The 23,177-nt window shown below is 40.1% G+C and overlaps 1 protein-coding gene and 1 long non-coding RNA gene across 2 annotated transcripts; one reads left to right on the top strand and one right to left on the bottom strand.

Annotated features, from left to right (window-relative positions):
• The first annotated feature begins 892 nt into the window (after nt 1–892).
• On the top strand, nt 893–4,252 carry LOC130140846 (uncharacterized). The gene is made up of 3 exons (XR_008818854.1): nt 893–988; nt 1,084–1,202; nt 4,000–4,252. It is a non-coding gene; the product is annotated as an uncharacterized LOC130140846 (long non-coding RNA).
• Nucleotides 4,253–15,250: 10,998 nt separating this feature from the next.
• LOC115693122 (auxin response factor 5) lies at nt 15,251–22,432 on the bottom strand. Its single transcript, XM_030620096.2, has 14 exons — nt 21,605–22,432; nt 21,261–21,373; nt 20,413–20,511; nt 20,246–20,302; nt 20,007–20,159; nt 19,822–19,906; nt 19,494–19,584; nt 18,696–18,860; nt 18,480–18,602; nt 18,281–18,356; nt 18,063–18,198; nt 16,648–17,924; nt 16,242–16,432; nt 15,251–15,820 (listed from the first exon to the last, which is right to left on the bottom strand). Exons 1-14 carry the CDS (start codon nt 21,717–21,719, stop codon nt 15,694–15,696), a joined length of 2,808 nt encoding a protein of 935 aa, XP_030475956.1. The 5' UTR covers nt 21,720–22,432; the 3' UTR covers nt 15,251–15,693.
• Between the last annotated feature and the right edge of the window lie 745 nt (nt 22,433–23,177).

The raw sequence follows: 23,177 nt of genomic DNA, 5'->3' as shown, positions 1-23,177 counted from the left end.
TCAAAAATGTGTCCCAAGTGCATGCTGACCACGAGATATATTTGAAAATTTATATGATGACAAAAGGTGGACTTTGTCCCAACCATTGATATTCAAATTTCTTGAAAGGACTCAAAATTTATGTTTTGAAAATGCTTATGATTATTAGAAAATCTACTTTTAAGCAAAATGATTTTAAGATATGCTTTTTCAATATAATCGGTGCTTAAATTCTCGGAAGCCCCATCGGCTTAATACTATACTCGGTGCTTGTGTAAATCTATCTCTGAAAAAACTGCCTACTAAATCTCCCTCGTGCTGTGTAAACCATAAAAAAAATCTAAGTATTCACTTTTTTCAAATGACTAAAGAAATTTTCATCCGATTAGTGAAGTGACTTGTTTAGCAATAATTACATTTCTTGGAAAAAAAGAAGTAACTAATAATTGTTATGGCGAAGAGTTAGTGTGGAGAGAAGCCCAACTTAATTGATGCTGCTCTTTACGAAGAGATAAACAATTCGGTTATAAGATTATTTGGAATCCCTTAGGAAATAAAACAAGTCGAGGAAAGTATTCTTTAATATTAGGATCTTTTGTAGCTAATTGATTTGCCCGTATACTATGCGCGGTGCACTCTAAACAATATCAGTGTGTCTTCATTCTTCAGTATTCGTATCCATAGTATTTGCATGCAGTCATAGCATTATAAGGGGTATCAAAAAGGCCTGGCCCGACCCTACCCTACCCCAAAATTTTGGATTTTTTGGGGGTCGAGTCTCCGTCTTCTTCGACTAAGCGTTTTCAGGCATAGGTATTATTAAGGTTGGGGTAGGGTCAGGTTATAATCCTACGCGGAACACAACTCTCTCTCTCTCTCTCTCTCTCTCTCTCTCTCTCTCTCTCTCTCTCTTTGAGCGCGATGAAACCCTAGATCTAAGTTCAACTGATCAGCGATGAACCCGATCACCCCTCCGCTTGCCGCGAATCGCCCTCATTCTCTCGCAGTGGTAATGATGCTGACGTTGGACTCCCTCTTTCCATTCACGTTGCTCTCTCTCTCTGTAATAATATTGTTCTTTGATTTTTTATTTTCATTGAAAAGAATCCAGGATCGAGCATTTGGTGATTTATGAAATACAGTGCTTTCAAGAATTGGACATTGAAATGGTTCAGATCCAATTAATTGATTCGTCCATCTTCAATCAGTTATCTAGGGTTCTGGTAAGTTTTTGGCTTTGGAGGCATCGATTTCCATTCTGCTCCCTCAATCCAAAGCGTAATACAAATTGATACTGGGATATTTTTCACATATATTTCCAAAAACCAACCAAGGAAGGTCAACGACTGACATTTGGGTGGGTGTTCTCATTTGGGTTGGGTCGGCTCTGTTTCGTTAGATAATAAACTATAGGACGAAATGCTCACAGTGATGCCTGTCTCTTGATGACATATCTTCAACTCTAGTTGATGCCCAAAAAAGTTTGCTTATTTTTTTCACTTGAGTGACCCACCAAACAAATTGTGAATGAAAATGCATTATGCTTTGTGTGAGAATCACAAAGAATCATAGTGTTCCACAATCAAATTCCTCTGCATTTTTAGCATTTATTGTATGTTCTCTTCCCAACATCTTTTTCTCGTGCCCTAGCTCATTCACTGAGGTTGTTTTACATATACCATGTTGGGAAAATCTCCTAGGTTGTTTTGATAATGACAAAGACAATCAAAGACGGCTAATGTGTATATTGATTGAGTAGTACCAAGTGATATATGCACAAGCCGAGATGCAGATGTTTGTTATAAACTACACCAGAAGATTTTGATATGAGAAGTGCTCTGCCACCGTCTAGAATGCTCTGCCGATATATAAGGTGAACAATATATTTGGGCATTGAAAATGTCTACAAGCTGAAAGAATCTTCAGATAATGTGAACATCTGGAGGGATCTTGATCGAGGGTGAAAAAGCAAAAAAGAACATGGATGTTCGTGATAACTTAGAGATACAAAAATCGGGTGCATAGTTGGATGGACCTAGTGATGGTGAACAAGTCTAGAACGATGACATTTGGTAAATCTTGGAAGGACCGTGAAGATAAACAGCTTGGTAGAGTCGAAATTGTCAATATACTTGGAAGGAGCGAAAAGATCAGCATCGTTAATTGTTATCAGAGCAGCATATCATTGGCAAAGAGCAGCTACCAAATGGAAGACTATGATAATATTAATGACCTTTGTGAGTTTAGCGAAGACTAGGTACAAAGGATGAGGATCTTAACAAGGAGGAGAACAAGGCAAAGATGACGAGATGTTCATGATGACTTGGAAATATCATGGTCAATCTTTCATCAAGGTGACGTCTTTGGACACTAAGATACTCAAGAGGATCATTGGATAATTGATCGCAAATCATCACCAATTTTCCGTAAACGGCACCGACGGACTTAAAGATCAACTGATGACGATGTTTGTGTTGATGCTGAGATATCATGTCATTGGTGACGTTTGAATAATGATCATGTGAGGATGTTTGAGATTATAGCAGTTGAAGGGTGGAGTTACACAACAGAAGATCAAGAAGTCTTTTGGGAACAGGAACAAGCGTCTATCAGAATTGTCATAGAAGTCAGCGTCGGGACAGTTGCTGCAAGACCTATTTCCGGATAATCTACAAATATTCAAGATAAAATACTATATGGCCAGCACCATCTCTGGAGGGCAGCACCAACGAATCTCTAATGGCTAGTTGATCTTCTAAAGAATCTCCAATGGGAAGATTGAAGATGGCTATTTAAGAGAAGAGTTTCTAGACTAAAATGTTAGAGAGTAGTGTAATGTGTAATTCGAATGTTTGCTCTGAGTTGCTTTCCCTGTTGATATTGTTTTGTTTTCTCGAAAAATCTTCACTGTGATAGTCTTGCCGTATAGTAATTATGTGAAAAATCAAGTATACAAAAGTAAGTGCCAGTAGTTGAGTCATGATAGTATGATCTATCATTTATAAATGATCAGTACTTGTCAATCATAACTTGTTGGGAAGATTTCTAGTACAATCCAGCCCGTATTACGACTATTAGTCTTGAGAGTGAATGTAGACTTGGAGATAAAGCCGAACCACTATATATTTGCTTGTGAATCTTCTATTTCTTCGGTATTAGCATTGCATGTTCCTTATCATCATGATTTGTCAAACAGGAGCACATGCACCTGATTTCTACAAACTGTTTCTGCCAATGTTTGAAGTTGAACTTGTTATATTTCGCAAATATTTTTCATAGGTTGTATTGTTAGTCTGAACATACCATTGTGATTTATATTGGCAAAATCTCCTGGAAGGACCACTCGGGAACGCGAGTTAGGGCTAATTTTGTCGATGTTATATGTCATTTTTTGCAATTTACAACAAAGGAAGAAGCGTGAAATGTTCTAAATTTCACTTCTAGTGATTATGATATAGATAAGAATAATCTCTCCCAAAATCTGAAAACATGATTAGTTATGTGGAAGCTATGATATGATTGTGAAGAAAGGGGATGCGGTTTTTTTTGTATATATGGTAATCTTTAGAATTGAGAACCTACTCTCTTTTTTTTATGATGATCCTTCGTAGAATTAAACAGTCCATCTAGGGCAGCTCATGGCTCCAAGATTTCAATACAACTCCAATTCATGACAGCATTCATATTCCATAAATCACCTTCCGTTTTGGTGATTAAGGTCTTTTCCCTTATTTCGTTTCACGATTTGGTGAGTTGGTTCCAGAATGCTACAACTGATGGTAATAATGGATCTTTTATGCATTATTTGTTTTGGTGAAATTGATTAATGATTGCAGTGTTGACCCGCCATTATGGATGAGGAAGGTCATGTTACGCTAGGGATTTACATAGTGGATAAAACTAAAATATGGGTTGTAGCAATTGATTGCAATGCACATTTGATGATTTGTTGAGTGTGGTGATTACGGAAATATGTCTGATTAATCTTGCTGCTCGTATGTCTCATTTGGTGGTGTTCAGTTGTCCCGTATTCAGGTGACAGATCCAGTAGCAAGGTATTACGGGCTGAAGCGTGGACAAGTTGTGAAGATTTGATTGGGTACTCACAGGATTAGACCTTTGTAGCCACTTTTGGTGGCGTTCAGTTGCCTCGTATCCTGCAACTTCCTCTGAAAGTCCTTGTTATTTGGGGGAAGTGCAATGTTTAGAATCCAAGTTCAGACTTTATCTTAATTTTCTTTCCTCTCATTATCATTTGTAGAAATTGATGAAATCGTGGGTTTAAGTGAATATAGATCATAAGAAAGTTCATTCATTGGTTGATGATGCTTCTATGGTTATGTAATCGTACTTTTTGATTCTGTCTTCATACTTATTTGAGTTATGTGGGTGTCCATGTATGTTGTGCGGGTGCGTGTCAAGGTGAGCTGTTTTTGGGGAATTGCGGATTTCTAGACTATCATCATTGACGAGCCTTTTCATTCACGAGTTGATCACCATGTTGATTTTGGTTTTTGATATTTAAGTTCTCAATAAATATAGCTATTGAGATTTTATTTGATAGCAATAGTACGGATAAAATATATAAAAAAAAAACAAACAAACAAACAAACTTGAAAATCGAAATGTGACCCAGTCTGACCCAACCCGGCTCGGCCTGCGGATTGGGATATATACAAGTCGGGTCCTTCATGCCTTCATTTCGGATCAGGCCAGCCGAGTATCCAGAATACCTGACCCGACCATTGACACCCTTAAGATTTATAATATTTTCTCTTTGTTCTTTCTTTTCTTTTGTTTTTCTTTTTCTTATTTTCCTAGTATGAACTTGACATTCTGTTCTCTTTTACGTCCATGCTCTTCAAGCAACCACTCCAGAAATCTTCACTCTCTTTCACTCCGTCCATCTCCACCCGACCCCTGCTTCACTTCAGCAGTGAAATTCGACCACTTGCCCAAGAAGGGTAAGTAATCAGGCACTGTGTCTCTGAAATAGGGGGTAAAACAGTGAGATTCAAGACAACCAACATCATCTGTTCATGTAATATTTGGATTTTTGGACCAAGAAAAAAAATAGAAAATGCATTGAAAAGTCAACAAAATAGAGAATAGTGGACTTATGCTCTTTTACAGGGTTGTGAATGGTGTGAATGAGTGGGCTTTGGTGGCTAGCTCTAATAAGCCACCAGGGTATATATGAAGATTTTGAGCTGGAATTGTCAGGGTTTGGGCACTCCCCTAACATTCCAGCATCTTCGAGCCTTAGTGGCTCTTGAAAAGCCCAGTTTAATTTTTCTAATGGAAATGAAAAATCAAGAACCTGCTGTGGAAAGAACCAGGAGACGGCTTCATTTTCAGAATTCAGCGATAATAAACCCAGTTGGTATTGCTGGAGGACTAGTAATCATGTGGAACGATGAGGTGGCTGTTGAAGTAGAGAATAGCTCGAAGATATTCATTGATGTAACTTGCAAAGATCATGGCAATGGTAGAAGGATGAGAATTACTTTTTTGCATGCTCCTACCAATTATCAGGAGAGGCTTCTCCTGTGGCAGCAATTACGCATCATTTCCTCTATTAATAATCTACCTTGGCTTTGTATTGGAGACTTCAATGAAGTTCTATATAATTGGGAGAAGGTAGGGAGAAGAACAAAGGATCATTATAGGCTCGCTGCCTTCTGCGACTTCTTGCACGATTGCTCACTTATGGACATTGAAAGCAAGGGTTGTGCATTTACTTGGGCCAACAACAGAGAGGGTGACGCTTTGGTTAAAAAAACAGCTGGATAGGGTGCTATGTAATTTGGATTGGAGAGTGTTATTTCCTACTGCGGAAGCCTAAGCATTGCCAGCAATTGGCTCCGACCACAGTCCATTATTGCTCTCAGTGTACTCATCTTGGACTAAAAGAAAGAAAGAATTTAAGTTTGAAGCTTTCTGGTTGGAGGAGCTTGACTGTAGTGAGATAGTGAGGAAAGCGTGGAATATACAAAACAATCCCTGAGAGGATATTGTGAGTAAATCGAAGAGGGTTTCACAGGCCTTGGTAGAATAGAGTCGAAAGAAGTTCTCTAATGCTTCCAAATAAATTGCGATGTTACGAGGGAGACTCACTGAATTTACCAATAGTACAGAGATGGGTTCGAGTAAGGCGAGCACTTAGCAAATCATTGAACGTATTGAAAAACTATGGAGGCAAGAAGAATTGTATTGGGGCATGAGATCGCGCATCGATTGGCTTAAGTGGGGAGATAAGAATACAAAGTTCTTTCGTGCAACTAGCATTCAGAGAAGACAAAGAAATAGAATTTCTTTGCTGAAAATTGATGCGCAAACTTGGTGCCGGGATCCAGGGGAGATAAAGAGGCATATAAATGAGTTCTATCAATCACTTTATGACACTGTGGGCCCTAGAAATTTTCAGCCTATCCTCGAGGTATGCCCTGCTTTAGTAGGGGCTGATATGAATGGCTCTTTAATGGCTCCAGTTACATTAGAGGAAGTAAGAGAGGCAGTCTTCCAAATGGGAGCAGTGAAGGCACCAGGGCCGGATGGACTTAATGGACAATTCTATCGCCATCATTGGGAGTTTATACAACAGGATGTGTTTCAAATGGTCTCCAACTTCTTTGTTTCGGGTACTCTTGATCCTTCTCTCAATAGAACTCATATTACTCTCATTCCTAAAGTTTCAAACCCGGAGTGTATTTCTCAGTTCAGGCCTATAAGTCTTTGTAACTTTAGCTACAAGATTATTTCTAAGGTTATGGCGAATCGCCTAAAACCTTGGCTTCCTAACCTCATTACCATGGAGCAAAGTGCCTTTGTGAGTGGTAGGCAAATACAGGATAATATGTTTCTAGTTCAGGAGGTTTTACATCAACTGAGAATACGCAAAAGGAAAAGAAAATTTCAGGCGCTTCTTAAATTGGATATGCAGAAGGCATATGACCGAGTGGAATGGGATTTTCTATGTGCATGTATGCTGAGGATTGGATTATGTGAAAGATGGGTTTCTTTGGTAAAACAATGTATCTCCACAGTTACTTTTAGTGTGAAGGTTAATGGGGAACCGTTGCCTTACTTCCACCCAACCCGAGGCATTAGGCAAGGAGATCCATTATCACCATACCTGTTCATAATCATGGCGAACGTGCTTTCCTATTTATTAACCCAAGCAATTGCGGATGGGAGTTTAAAGGGGATAAAATTGAATAGATATTGCCCTATACTTTCTCATATGTTGTTCGCGGATGATGCGATTTTCTTCTTGGATTTGTTGAATCAGTATTGCTTTGCCTCAGGTCAAGCGGATGATGCATATATTGCCCTATCACAAAGTGTCAAACTATGGCGAATTTGTTGAATCAATATTGCTTTGCCTCAGGTCAAGCCATCAATCTAAACAAGTCTGGAATTTACTTCAGCAATGGTTGTCCCCAGAATCTAAAGAGTAACATGGCGAATGAATTGAGAGTCCCAATCATCGAGAAGACGGGGAAATATTTAGGAATTCCTTCGGACTGGGGTCGGTCAAAGAAAGAAATGTTTGCTTGGATCCTAGCGAGAGTTAATATGAAGTTAGAGGGATGGAAAGAGAAGTTGTTGACGAAAGCTGGCAAAGAGGTGTTGATCAAAATGGTGGTTCAGGCGCTACCCCAATATGCCATGTCTATATTTAAAATTCCTATTTCTATTTGTAAAGCAATCGAACGGAAAGTTGCTTCCTTTTGGTGGAAACAAAACGCCTCTAAATCGGGAGTTCATTGGAAGAGATGGGAAGTATTGAAAACAAGGAAGGATAATGGTGGACTTGGCTTCAAAGACCTCGTTGATTTTAATAGGGGCATGATGGGTAAGCAAGCTTGGAGACTAGCACAATCCCCTTCAGCATTATGGAGTCGAATCCTAAAAGGAATTTACTTTCCTGAAGTTAAAATCTGGAATGCTAGCAAAGGTTCTCGTCTATCTTGGGGGTGGCAAAGCTTGATATTGGGGAGAGATGCAATTAGCCAGAATATAAAATGGGTGGTTGGTGATGGGAAGAGTATCGATATTCGCGAGGACAAGTGGCTTTCAGCTGGTGTTATAGGTGGCCCAGCGAATAGGGAAGATCCTAAAATGGTGACGGAGCTTATTGATCATGAAGCAAAGGTCTGGAACATACAAAAGTTGGAAGTGCTCTTTCAAGAACGCATGGTACAGCAAATTTTAACTATCCCTCCATACTCCAATTCGAGCAAGGACCAGCTTATCTGGACAGGAAACAGGGATGGATCCTTCATGGTTAAGAGTGGATACAATATCATTCAATCAATGAGCAAAGTACCAAATACAATACAAGCGACATCATCCTATCAGCCTCCTCGTGTTCTATGGAATACTATTTGGCAGCTGCATTCTTCTCCTAAAATACGATTCCTTTTGTGGAGTGTGTGTCAAAACGCACTACCCACAAAGGACAATTTGCATAAACGTAAGCTGTTACCTATTCAGATTTGCCCGTTATGTCAACAAGCTCCAGAAATAGTTGAACATCTGTTCATTTTGTGCGAGTGGACCAAGGCTATATGGACAGATTCAAGAATAAAGATCAACACATCCCCGAGAAACATCACAAGAATGGACAAATGGATTCTTAAGGCTATGACAGTAGGATTTAATGCACCTCCGAGAGAATTGATAGCTGGTATACTTTGGTTGATATGGAAAGCTCGAAATTCCTATGTTTTTCAAGGTCGCAACCCAAATCCAGGTACAATCGTGGACGAAGCCCTCGCCCTGTAGAAGAGTGTCGTGCTACAGTCTCAAATACCCAAGAGTTTAATAAAGAAGACGGGTGATTTACCGATGGGGTGTATGCCGCCGGGAAAAGGCCTTTTGAAGATGAATGTTGACGGATCGTGGATTAATAGCTCCTCGGAGGCTTCAATCGCTGGCATCTGTCGAGACACTCATGGAGTGCCAATTACTGGGTTCGTGAAGAAAATTCAGGCTGATTCGGCCGAGTTAGCTGAAACCCTAGCTCTGCGAGAAGCACTTCGGTTTTTGACTGAAGAAAGGAAGCTAGGCACACGTTCGGTTCTGAACAAAAGGGGAAGTGATTGGCGGGGAGATACTCTTGATCTGCAAGTGGTCCTACAAAGTGATAGCTTATCGATAGTTGACTCTGTATTAGGCCGATGCCAAAACCCATGGACTACTCGTCTCTTAATTAGTGAATGTAGGGGCCTCTTGACCCTTCTCAAATGAGTTATTGTGGAATTTTGTCCAAGAGAAGCTAATCATTGTGCCGATTGGATTGCCAAAGCTCATAGAATAGGGTCCCTCCCTATTAATTGGCCCTCTAAACCCCCCCAACCCCTTTGGGATTTATTATATTAGATGCCCAACTATGTTGTTCTTCAAGTTCTACTACTTAATGAGAATGTTTCACTTTCGACCAAAAAAAAAGAGCACGCACAGTAGAAAAACAGAGGAAAGGGGAGAAGAAAAGAAAGAAGGAAAGAGGAGGGTTCTCGCTACGAACGCCTTGCCAAACCGATTCAACTTTGTCTAGTAATGCCCGATAAGTGCTCACGCCCTTCGTTTTCCCAATCGGAATAGTTTTTGGGGTTAGGGCTTAAATTCGAAATTATGTGAGATTCGAGCTGCGAAGTCTAATTTTTGTGTTGTCAAGCTATGGAGTTTCATGGAAATGGTGGTTTATGGCATTGAGGAGCCGTGGATTTTGACGGGAGTCAATTTGAAGCAACGGTTTGATCAGAGTGAGAATTTTAGGATTTCGCATACAAGTTTCGCGTTGCAAACGGCTTGAATAATTGCTTTGGATGTGCGATTTGTTAACGCGTATGAATTGCTTTGTTAGCGATTATGTGTCGTTTAGCCAATTCGTAGTTGATGTAGTATTTTACTTGATTTTGACGTCGATTCTTATTTAATTGTTAGGATTACAAGATCGTCGGCTCGTATAACTACGCGTTGCTTGATTTTTGGGCATTCCAAGTGAGTAATACTATATCTTTTTCGAGTTTGTAAATTCATATTTTAATAATAATGTGGATTATATATAGTATGGGTTACGAAATGGCATAGTTATTGCATAAAAAGTTGGATCGAGCCTTTACTACCGCTTGTTTATTTAGCAATAATTTAGAAAATGTGTTATGCAAGGTAGTGTGGAAGTTTCCTATATATATATATATATATATATATATATTGCCTTATGAGCTAATTTATGGGGTGAGTTATGAAATAAATTGAGAAAACTTTTATGAAAAGTAATTATGGTGGATGAGTTGACTCGAGAAGGGTTATTTGGTTTGGTTTGTGAAACCAATTTGTGAAATATATTTTGGATTTTTTTTGTGAATTATTGGGGATTATGGATTAATATCACAATCGCTGGAACCCAGTGATGAGTTGTGAGTATACATATTGTATGAGGGCTAAGTACTACATGGTGATGTGATTTTCATAGGAGCCATCTCTAGGGCTTTGTACGTTGATTGTGGGTCATGGGCTAAGTGCCACACAGAGATATGATTCTCATGGGAGCTACCTCTAAGGCCTTGTTCTGTTGATATGTGTTGGTCAAGGGTTAAGTGCTACATAATAATATGATTCTCATTGGGAGGCACTATGGCCTTGTACCATTGATATGTATTGGTTAGCGGCTAAGTGCTACACAGTAATACGATTCTCGTGGGAGCCACCTCAAGGGTCTTGTACCGTTGATATGTGTTGGTTAAGGACTAAGTGCTACATGGTGATGCAATTCTTGTGGGAGCCACCTCTATGGCTTTTATACCGTTGATTGTGGGTTAAGGGTTAAGGGCTAAGAGCTATACGATAACGTAAATTTCGTTGGAGCCACCTCTAGAGTTTTGAGTTCGATATTGAGCATAGAAATTGATCATTGATGTGTGATTTGACATTGATCAATGGAATGGACCATTAACGTGTGATTTGATGAGATTGATCAAGGGACTTGACCATTGATGTTTAAATTGTGATGGTGGATTAAATGAATCTTTCTTATTTGTATAAAATTTTGTTGAAATGAAATAACTCGTATTTGCTTTGATATGTATATTGTATCTTGGGATTGATGTACGAGTTTCTGGTGTTACTTTGTATATATGCATGGTTGTTAATCGGTCTGCTTAGAAGAGATGTGGTTACTCATCCCCCTTATTCCCAATCTTTTTAGGTTTCTCAGTTAGTGGATATAGAGCGAGAGCCTCGACGGGGACTTTTGAGAGTTGATTCTTTGGGTTCTTTAAGGTTACGTCCTTCCACCCGAAGGATAGCCGTGTCATTCCCCCGTTATGGTAGGTTTTGAGGTGTGACAGTTCATCAACTCTCAACATCCTCATGCTCGTCTCTATCGTCGCCACCACGCCTTTGCATCCTCCCCAACACAGCAACCCCACTCTTCACTCGCTCCAACACCACTAGAAGAACTTGTCCCTCAATCTCAGAACAAATTTTTTCATATCCTCAAAGAGATCGAACTCTTGGCAGAGGAAGCTCGCCAAGATGGAACAGAGCTTCTCTATTTCAAAAGCCTCAACCTATCAAGGTCTAACACTCCTAGTGAGCTGAGAAACTTCTTGCCCTCGCCACAAGCAGTCTTTGGGCAAGGACTCGAGAACTAGGATCACGGAGATGGTGTCTTGGTCGGGCATCTTGCCAAAAGTCTATGATTTGTTGACTCGATACATTTGTTGCGGTAAGGAAAAAGTCAAGAAGAAAGGGACTAACCTTTTGATGCATGATAATTACACGGGAATATATGTTGAACCAATGGCAAGTAATTGACAAATTTACAACTTCACAATGGTCCAAATATAATCACAAGGAAAATATTCTTGTTCCACAACATAAACGCCGATCGCCTTCTCAAGGTAATGATGAAAACCTTTTGTGTGTTTTTATGATTGAGGAGAAGAGAAAACGAATACTCTTTTCGTTTTTCTGTGCATTTCTCTTTATATGGAGACCGTGGAAGTTATCATGAGATAACCGCTCCGACCTCTCAAACAGTGCCTCTCAAACACACCCCACCATGGGCGAACAGACCCCCTTCATGGAAAATTGCCGAATAATAACAGTTGCAAACTGTACAAGCCTTGCCCTGATGATTGGAGCCTTGCCCAGAAGCTGATTTGGCAAGCGTGTGAGCCTTTGCCGAGAAGGAGGTGCTTCTGCACGTCCATCCCCAATGTGGGTCTTTAAACTTTTCCCTTATCTTTGTGGAAACCCATTACTGACAAGATTCACTTGGAGTGGCTCTTCCTTGCAAGAGTTTTGAGGGTGTTAATGCTAAAAGAGTCACCAGAGAGTGTGTTGGGTGCTTTGATATTGTTTAAGTGGAGCTGAGACTTAGAGTTGTGGAAATCTAAAGTATGATTTCCTCATTGATTGTTGGAGATATTGTTATCTTACAAAGATATTGTTATCCTCCTAAATTGATTTGTTATCTTCTAGAGATATTATTATCTTCCTAGATTGATTCTAATTGATTGTATTTGATATTGTCATATTTTATTACTTTAAATAGTCATCTAGAATAGCCTATAAATAGGCTCATGTATCATCAGTAATATGTATAAAGCAATATACAGAAATTCTCCAATTCTCTTTTCCGCTTATTCTTTAACTTTGATGATGTTTTTGCTTTGCGCGGTGGAGGGATCAGAATGGGGTTGGACATCGTAGGTGGGTCTGGCATAACGTACGTTTGGTGCAAGAATGGTCGAGAGAAATCAGAATATAACTGTGGCTGAACGTTAATTCGTCCGGCAAGAGGATTATTCCCCTTGTTCCTGAGTTTGGGTCATAGGTTTCCTTTTGTACGATAATGGGTTCGATATGATCCCTATGTCAAGAGGATTGGATGTCAGGGGAAGATCAGAGAAGTTGGAGTTCTTGATGTTTGATTTGGACTGGATTATGAGGGCTGGAGGCCCCTTTTTGGATGGGAAACTTATACTGTGCCGACAACGAGACGAAAAGGTCTTTGACCTGGTTGATCGAGCGGGATGTAAGAAGCTCAAATAGGTTGTGGGAGATAAGGTGGATGCATCTGCTGGGTCAGGGAAATCAGTAGTCTGCTATTCTACATAAACCAATGAGACACTGATTCAGGAGAAGTGCTCTTAACAGCTCTGACTTGTTAAACCACTGAATTAGTGGGGTAATGCTAATAACTTCGCGGTGGAACATGCTTGTGGTGTTTCTTTTTGCAGACGTAAACTGTGCTTATTCATCTTGACATTATCAGCTCGATAACCACCCATATACGTAAAGATTTTCGCGTAATTTAAGCCCAGAAATGTTTCCTCCATGATGAAACGTTTGTTTTTTCCTCGGTTAACATTTGTACCAAAACCAATGTGGTACATCCTCTGCAAAAAATCTGCTGGAATATATGCCTAGTCATATGCTAATAATCAACTTACGGCAAGAATTTCAGATTCGAATATGACATTAGGTGCATTACCAATTGAGTACGTATAATGCTCATGAATATGATCAAGGATGAAGCAACTGTTGTCTTATGATATTCTAGTCACATAAGACGCACAAGGCCCCTTTGCTCTTCCTTTATGAAGTCTACCACAAGTTCAAATGAGTTAGCTATTGAACATGGTTCTTGAAAATTATCCTTACATGACTTCGCTTGATTCTTTACCCGAAAGTCTTTTATCTGTTATAGAATAGTATTTAAAGAAAATTGTTTTTCATACTTTCTCTTATCCCATGTCACATGAAAAGTTCTCTCTTGTTTACTTTATTAACGGGTTTACTTTACTAGTTTGGTAACAATAAGAAAGAGGTATTGAGCTTACGTGTTAAGTACATGCAAGGCCCAGTTCAGGTTCTCATCAACATTTTATTCTCCTCTCAAGGCCTTATCCGGAAAACAACATTGGCGGTGTCCATCAACAAGCAACCATAGCAACATTAGTGGCGAAAATCTTTATCCATCATGAAACGGAAGCCTAGAAGAATAGAGAGAGAACAATCCTTGACAAACAAATGGAAGTAATGTAATTACACTAGTGATGAAAAAGTACTTTCAGTCCGTTTGAAACTTGGTTTGTGTAGTGCAGCACTACTCTTTCACAAAACCAAGACAAAATTGCAATTTGATGTTTGCCTAGCTCGGTCGAAGTAAGAGTTCGGTTCTTTCATTCGGAGTGTCCATCATTACTCATATATGCGGGTATTAGAAGCCTGCGGAAGTTTTTCAACCTGTTTTTTCTTTGGTTTATCTGAAAAAGTGAGAACCAAAGAATCAGCAGAGCAATCCCTAGCATTACTACAGAAGTTTCACTCTCATTACGAAATTCCAGTCTGAATCGTAGCTACTTAACTTTGCGAAGACCCTTGAACTTGATTACCTCCCGGAAAAGGCAAGCTTATCACTGCAGTCGCACGGAACGGACAAACATTATGACCCTTTCTTTTTCACCCAAAGTAGTTGGCTTGAGCAGCTATTAGAGCGAGCATTAGGAATCTTCCAGTTAGTTTCATTTCATCGGTCTACAAGACCCCGTGTTTCAAAGTAGGGAAGACGGGTTCTTCACGTTTCATTTGATAGTGAGAGGGAAATTGAAATTGAAAGCTAAACAGTGTTAATTGGAAAAATTCCCCGGATAAAAATAGAGATGTCTCCTATGTTACTCATAAAATGCGAACATATCGATATAATTTCATAAAGTCATTTGGTTCTAATGCTACATGAAGAACATGAGCCAGATGATGGAAGGGAACCTATAGCAGCAGGAATTCACAGCCCTCCTATGTAGTAGTGAAACTGATTTAGTTGAGCAACATCGCTTCTTGCCGCGGGCTGCAAATCCCTATTTCGCTTCAAAGCTTTCCTCACAAAACTATCCTACTATGATGAGAGCAGAGAGTAAAGATTAGACCACATGACATGTTAACCTGAACGTAGGTGGAGTGGCCGCGAATAGCTAAGCATCGCATAACAAGGAAAGCTCTCGACACAACATCACGGTACCCATTCCTCCAAGAAATCATGGACTTAGTAACAACCAGGGCGCGCTCTCTGACACATTAGAGTGGCAAAGCGGAATTAACCCACTGAAGTAGTTGCTCTTGCTACCTTGCTGGTACAAACCGGCAATTGAGGGTCCATCATCACAAGCTTCTTCAGTGCTGTCAAAGAGCTGTATATATCATGCACTAATCAGGATCACCCATTGCGTCTTATGAGCCGTTGAGGCTTCAAATATCCCAGAAATCTCCTCATAATTACTTGTGAATATGTGTACAACAGCAACACCATATCACTACTTCAGTCATAAAGACACCAGAAACTAGACTCCACTACAGTTCGGAGTCCCACACCTGGTTCTTTTTATTACATGCCACAAGCTAGAAGTACCTCAAAATCCACAAACAGATGCTTCGATTTTGCCTAGATGCAGGGAATACAATGGGCGTTGGACTTGGAGTTGCTTTTCTAAGTTTCGCAACCAACTGACCATGGCTCTTCCGTTGATGAGCAGATTTACTCTACAGAACAACTTGTTGCTATTAATAAGATATGATCCGCACGAGATGTTCCTTCTTCACTCTACCGAGTCGCAGATCACTCATCCTTGCAGCTTAAGAAAAAGGTGGCAAGCAGAGCGTTAGCAGAGACATAAACTCTTCTTGCTCTGTGTTTGCTTGTTAAGACGTAGCAGCATTCACTCCTTGTCCCGCGGAGGCATTAAGGAGCTTCATTCCTTCTTCACTCATCTGCTGAACTTCCACGGGTGACAAAATTCTGATGCAACGGACACAGCCAACAAATTCCCTGCACAAAATGCAAATTGTGAAGTTCATTAATTACAAAACCTATGTTTGGCCAACGATTAATTACAAGGTTGACATTTGCTACCAAGAAAAATGAGTATCATCTTTTTCAATAAACAAAACTTGGTAGATGAGGGATCACACTTTGTTAAAGAAAAGAGACAAAAAAAAACTGAGTCTCAAACTATAGCAAATGATGCAAATCACAAACTTGAGCATCAAATATCAGATGGCCACTGGTAAAGGTAAGAACGGAAGGTTAACCGAAATAAATGACTGCTGAAAACATTTTTAGCACCCTTTGGTAACCATGGTATAAAACCAAAATGATTTTAAAAAAAGTAATTCGTCGTTGCAAAGATTTTGAGCAAAAGAAACGGCTACAATCATTGGGTAAACAAATGGGCAGTCAGAAGACTTACTCCCAAGGATCATCACCAACAAGCAAAACGTCATTCTCATAATCGACATAGACCAGTTTCCACCCAGAACCTCTCGGATCATTTAGCAGCCCCTCAAGCCCAAACATGTATTCTATCGCAGATAACAGCTCCTCGTAGTTTTTAAAATTTGTCACGTCAATCGACCTTCCAACTGATCCCGCCTTTTGAACCTGTTACAGAGATTTTATCAGTTAGCTTTGATCAAGAGAACAGGGAACAAGAATAGAACATCTACTTAAGCAGATATTTAGCGTATCTGACTCCCAACCAATAAAAGTCACTGTATACAACCTTCTGAAAACTGTAACCATTCTGAATGTTCATTTATGAAGAAAAAATCAAGTAGTGTTGCTCAGCCAATCAGATAGAAACTGCAATTTGATACCTTAGTATAGGTGCGCATAGGCGGGGCTACTTGCTGCTGCCAGGTGCTGTTTTTCAGAATGCTACTATCATCAAAATCAACATTGCTCGAAGATGTACCGCCTGAATTATCAGGGAAGTCCTGTCTTGAGAGAGCCTGAGAGTCTGCAAGACTTGCAGAAGTAATCTGAGACTGAACATCTTGGCTTGAACTGAAGTTGCCCACCAAACAATCTGAAAGATTCGGAAAAGGTCCATCCTTTATTGTGCAAAAATCGTCTAAAATGGCACTTGAGATGGATGGATCAATTACAGAACTTCCACCGTTGCTAGCATCTAAGTTAAGACAACTATAAATTCCACTCTGGTTGTTGCTCTCAGCAGATAAATCCTTCAAACAAACTGAACTGGATATGCCACAAAGGCTAGACGGGTCCTGCTCAGGGAGTGGAGTAAGTTGGTCTCCTTGGGATGGAAAGCGTAAATTAACACCCTGATGATCCCACAATTCCTGACTAATCAAAGGTAATTGGCCTACTGGATCTCCAAAAGTGGCGGATAGGTCTTGTGACCCAAAAACGGAAAATGGGCCCGGCGATCTAATTAATGCAGCTAATTTATTCGTAGAAGAGAACATCAACTCATCAGGATTTACAAAAGGCGATGACCCATGCTGCGCATTAGAATCGGACATGGGTATCTGCAGGGGTTGTGGAGGCCATGAACAGGCCTGCGATAGCATTTGACCCTGGTTCTGGTTGAGGATTGCCGCATGGTTTAAGGGGTTTTGTTGAATGGAAGGACCTGAGGCAATATTTTGCTCAGGAAACTCTCCAATGGACGTCGAAGGTACTTGGTTTAGTACATCTGTTTTGAGGTGGGAATCTACATTCAACTTTTCATCCTTTGTCTCTACCGGTGCTTGATTTTCAGTCTTGTATGGAGGCTGCACTTTGCCAGTTACATGAACTTCAGATGACGGACCCATGACACTAGATTGATCAGGACAGAGCTGAGGATATACATGCTTTGGCGGAACGGCACTTTCCGCATTGAAAGCCTGTGGCTTCTGATTCATTGTTCCCTGCATAGTGTTCACTTCATGTCCAGGAATGCCCTTACGATTGTTATCTTGAGGAAGAGAAGGATGGTTCACAATTTGAGGTTTCATTATCATCTTAATTAGCTGCTCCGAGCACAGATTTGGAACTGAAGCGTAAGGAAGAAGGTTCATGCCTCCACCTTCAGGAACCTGGATAAGAGGTCTCTTCACTAAATTTCCCCATTCAGTTTCTCCTCCTGAAAACAGGAAAAACAGTAGTGTGTGACTGCAAGGTCTTTCGGGTTGATTCATGCAGCAATCAATGCGATAACAACTAATAAGGGATGACTAAACATTTGGACCACATAACAAGCTTGTGAATGCAAGAGGAATACCCATATAACCAGTATGTAGCGGCCTTTTGAGAGCTGAGGTCAGAGAAGGAAAAATAAAGAGACTTTCCGGGGTCTCGATATCCCATGGACTGACCCTATTCTGCTTATCACCACACCCTGGTTCATCCCACTCCACCTGTTTGCACAAGTATGAGAAGCTGAATCAGGAAACTAACAACATATAGTCCACAATTCGGTTCAGCAGAAAACTAAGCTACCTGCAAATTTCGCCATTTTGATCCAGGCCATCTTAGTGGATCCAAGTCACTAACACCGATTATTGTACCCATATATCTGAAAGAGCAAAATTTCACCAAATGATAATTTTATGAATATTCTTTGAAACCGCAGCTAAAATACTAGGATAAAAACCTTTAAAAGAGGAAGCATATTTGGAAAAATCATCAGAAAAGTTACCTGCGTTTTCCTGACTCTTCAGTTTCAAACATCATGCCGAACCTCATGCCAACAGAAATCCTAGTCCCATATACAGCTTTTCTGTATTTAACCAAAGGAATGACAAATTCCGAAGGGCATGCCCTGGAGTGATAAGAGGGACAAAAAAGTCAATAAATAGGTTGAAGAAACAAAAAGGCAAAAGCCAAGATGTGATGAGGGTAGCTAGGACAAAACCTCGGATTGTAGAAAATAGTGAATGAGCTTCGGCTCGTGGCAGCATGAGCCGCAGCTGCAAGGATGCCAATATGCATGCTATCTGTCGATAAAACCGAGGATGGTAACGTTGTTTGTTGCCGATTCGCACGCCTTACACCCACCATCAGCTGTGACTTCTCGTCCCTAACAGAGAAAAGTAACTGTCCTTCATACCTTAAAGCTTCAAAGGAAAAAGACATCTTTTGTGGACACATCTTATGTGAAGGCTTACAACCTTCCCACAAAAAACAGAGATACTCATGAATTTTTGGGAAGAAAATATAATGGAGGATCATACAACTCGACTAACCTAACTGTGAAGCATCCTCTGTAATTTGAAATGTAAATTTTTTCTTGAGTAAGCAATAATCAAATTAGATTATAACAAATAAATTGCAGAAGCACTATATCTAGAAAATTTTAAAAGCCCCGTATCCAAGTGACTCTGTATGAAAACTTGGGATTTGGAACAACTGTCCAGCAAGTAATACAACTATAGACGAAGCACAGACGAAGCACGATAGCCACTAGGCAGCCCCTGTAAGACTTCAGATAATCAATTTATTTGAAGCTTATGTCTAAAGTAGGACAAACCAAACTTGCTTGATGACAACGTCACCTGTTTTCACTGTAGAATCATGAAAACTGGTCAAGAAATTATCTGTATAGAACAGCTCACTATACAGAAAGCCGCAAGAAATCTCATACATTTGAGAGAACTTAAACAGCTCCAGAACTCATTGAACTACACTGAGTGGATAACATGATTGAAAATACCTTATGAATAGAACAGAATCGCCTGCTCGGAGCCTTTTTGCACCAACAAACAAGCTCCACCCAGTGGTAAGAAGGTGTCGCTTTGGCTGTCCTATTGAAAAGGTACAAACAGAATTACTCAAGAAAGCGAAAACCAATTGCTCAAGGGACTAAGCTTAAAGGACAAAAAGAATCAAAATAATGTAGCAAAAACCCATACAAATGCAGAACCTTATAAAACTTTTCTGCAAATACAATGATAATAAAAATAAGGACCTGAACATGCAAAAGTAATTTAGAATGAGCATAACATATGTAACAATGGATTTGCATAATTAATGACTCTCACCCCTGTATATATGGCGGAATGTCCACGTGTTATCATGTAAATCTCGAACAACAAGCTCTTGAGTTGGTGGTTGCATTGCGTAATCCTGAAATAAGAAGTTGAGATGCAAATTAATCGTCACCCTCTGCTTGTGGCTTTACCACAATGCCAAGAAGCTTTGATGTTAAAGATTTAGGAAGCATCACCAGTGGAGGGAAGAGCTTTTCTGCTGCTCTACGTGGCACTGAGAAGCCACCATGTGTACTTGTATCACTAGCTGTCAAAGTCTTGCAAAAGAACTCACTTGGATGTTTGCTCGGCCTTAATCCAAAGTCAGGTACCGGAAATACATCTTTGTCCTAATCCAACAACAGATCTGTGACTATGGAACTTTTATTTGTTTCGTAAAAACATGAAATTAGTAACGAATTGCATCTGGGCTTACAGAATTAACAGGTTGAAGACACATCTGAGCATATATTTCATCTGTCTCTCTGTCAGCCTATTATACATTTTAAAACGGGATTAATAAGTATTAGTTTGCATGAAAGTGCCAAGAGACCAATCTAAAAATGCCAAGGATTGGGTGTCTAACAGAAAAATATCACCTACATGGAGAGTCGCGTTGTGAACTTGGCACATAAGCTGTGATGGGAGATTTGGATAATTTGGAATTTGCGAAGTAGCCGTTCTTTTAGTGGAGACTGCCACCTGTCAGCAACATATAAGCATCTCATTAGAAAAGAAAAAGACATAAATATGTGATTCCCATAATAAGAATATAACTCTGCAACTGGTGATCCATATAGACTAATCAGCAAAGTGATAGCTCTCAAAAATTCAACTGGATCTGAGAAAACCATTATAAAGGCACTCAAAGAGGCCTTTACCAACAATGAATTACCCAACAGCATGTAAAGTCGGCTTATAAATCGTATTTTTCTTGATGGACTATCTCTCATAAATAAAAAGAACCACGTGCGGTAGAAAATGCAGTAATGTGCCACATTTACTTTAGTCAAGAGACTTTGAAGGAGTAAACTGCCGTTGTGCCCACATATTTGTGAAACTTTTAAGTATGGAAAAATAAAGTTCCCTAGAAGTTCTTATCTCGAAAATCAGCAGGCTATCTGTAATTATCAAACTTTCTACATCAGCCGGTTGAGGAACCACCATTTCCCACAGACCAACATTTAATAGAAAATTTGTATTGAGCCACAACAAGAAAAGTCACACTGGAAAATCCAGGGATGAAAGATTCAATTCAATAGTATCAGCATATGAACAAGTTCAAGCAGCACAGACATGCAAGTTCTGATCTCTCATAGAAGTTCACAAGAGAAACAAAAGCAGAAGATCACGAGGCCAAGGAAGAAAAATAGGGAAGTGGCCCAGAGAAGACAGCTCTCTCTGTGTTTGTATGTATGTCCAAAATGGAATAAAATACATAAAATGCAAACCTGTTCACTGTGTCCTTGAGAGAAATAATAAACCAGACTCCCAACTTGAGGCAATGTGACAAGCGGACCCGCACAAGCGTGCCATAACTCTGAACTTATTGCCTTCCGAGCTCCTGAAAATGAAATCAAAACCCAAGGCACCAAAAGATGGAACATCTGAATAAAATGCATTCAGCCAAAAATTCTGAAGAACAAAGCGAAAGTATGAGCCAGGGGAATTATGAGAAGCTTTGTCATAAACTTGCCAGCGTAGACATGATCAAGAATCTAAAATTTTCAACAAGTTGAAGAAAGTGCAAAGCTTTCTTTTTTGAGACAGAGGAGGGGAAGGGGGAAAAACTAACCAGACTGATCTTGAATTTCTTTCAACAGCTTCATTTCTTCAAGAAGAGTAGGCTGTGGTAGAGTCACGGTCGCAGGCCCTCCAGTCTTGATGCTTCCCTCTACAGAAGAACCCATCTTTTTGCTTCTCTCTCTGACTCTCTAACCCTCTCTCTCTCGACTTCTACCACCTCAACTTAAAGAAACGACCCATCATTTTGTATCCTCAGACCAAAACCCAGAAATCAAATGGTCCCATCCTTAGTCCTCCACCGGCAGAAAAACCCAAGAACGTTTTCCTACCTTTTCATCACGCACCAACCGAACTAAGGAAGTGACATATTGGCATGTCCCTTGGGGAAATTAAGGAGGAGGATGACAAAAATAAGGAATTGCCTGTGTGTGTGTGTGTGTGTGTGTGTGTTGGGCTGTGTTGTGTTGTGCTGTGTTGTATGGAACTCTCACATTCCAAAATCGAAGAAAAGACAATCGGAGCTGCGGACACAAGAAAGAATCCAAAAGATCAAAGCCTGCAAAAAGTCACTGTGGGGAAGGCCAATCCAAATGGGGGAGGGAGGAGAGGCTTTTATTTCCTTTTTGCTTGCCGAAAAACCCAGAAAAGAAAACCCCCCCATCAGTTTCCATCAAACCACGCCTCCCAAAGCATGACCCTCTCTCTCTCTCTCTCTCTCTCTCTCTCTCTCTACATGTGGCCTTCTACTTATACTTCAGCTTTTACATTACACCAAAATACTTGTCTTTAAGCCCTTCGCTGAACCCACCACCACACTTGCAATATCTCACTTGGATATCAAACACATTTAAATGAAAATGAACACGCCACCCCCCCCCCCCCTCTCTCTCTCTCTCTCTCTCTCTCTCTCTCTCTCTCTATGGGCGAGAGGGAATTGGGAAGAGTGTGGCATGCACTTATCCTACGCACACTGCCCCCGCTGCTATAAGTGGCGATTTCGTCGCAGCTTTAAATTGCGAGGGGGCGACGGAGAGCAGAAAGGAAATGTGAAAACGGGGCGAGAGAAAGAGAGAAAGAGAGAAAGACCAAGGGAACACGAAAACGCTTCGAAACAGTACAGAGAAAGATACGGGTGCGCGCGAGATGGTCAGAGGGGCGAGACGTTTGTTCGCAAAAGAGATCGAAAGGCGAGATTTTGTTCAAAAAGCGGGAGAGCAGGGGCTGCATTAATGGAAAGAACAAGCGGCGCAATTTAGCACGTGACATTACGAAAAATTCGCACCGCCACCCCCACCCCACCCCACTTTCTCCTTTAGCATTTGCGCCATCTTCTTCTCCTCCTCTGTTTTTTTTCATTAAGCTCCACTTTCACCTGGTTTTTCACCCGCAATTATCTTTTTTTTTTAATAAGTACATTAGAAATCCTATAACTTATCACGAAAATACGATTAAGTTTTAAAACATTCAAAAAGTGCGATTAAGTCTTAAAACTTATCAAGAAAGTGCAATTGAATCATGAAACTTTCAGAAAGTGCAATCAAATCCTAAAACTCGTCAAATTAGTTTAATTAAATCCTTCTATTGATTGCACTTTTAAAATAATTGGGACTCAATTGCATTTT

The sequence above is a fragment of the Syzygium oleosum genome, unplaced genomic scaffold, assembly GCF_021117445.2.
Source record: "Syzygium oleosum isolate NSW1041296 unplaced genomic scaffold, Sole_v2.1 Sole_v2.22, whole genome shotgun sequence".
In the NCBI taxonomy this organism is placed as follows: Eukaryota; Viridiplantae; Streptophyta; class Magnoliopsida; order Myrtales; family Myrtaceae; genus Syzygium; species Syzygium oleosum.
This window is presented reverse-complemented; position numbering and strand designations above follow the sequence as displayed.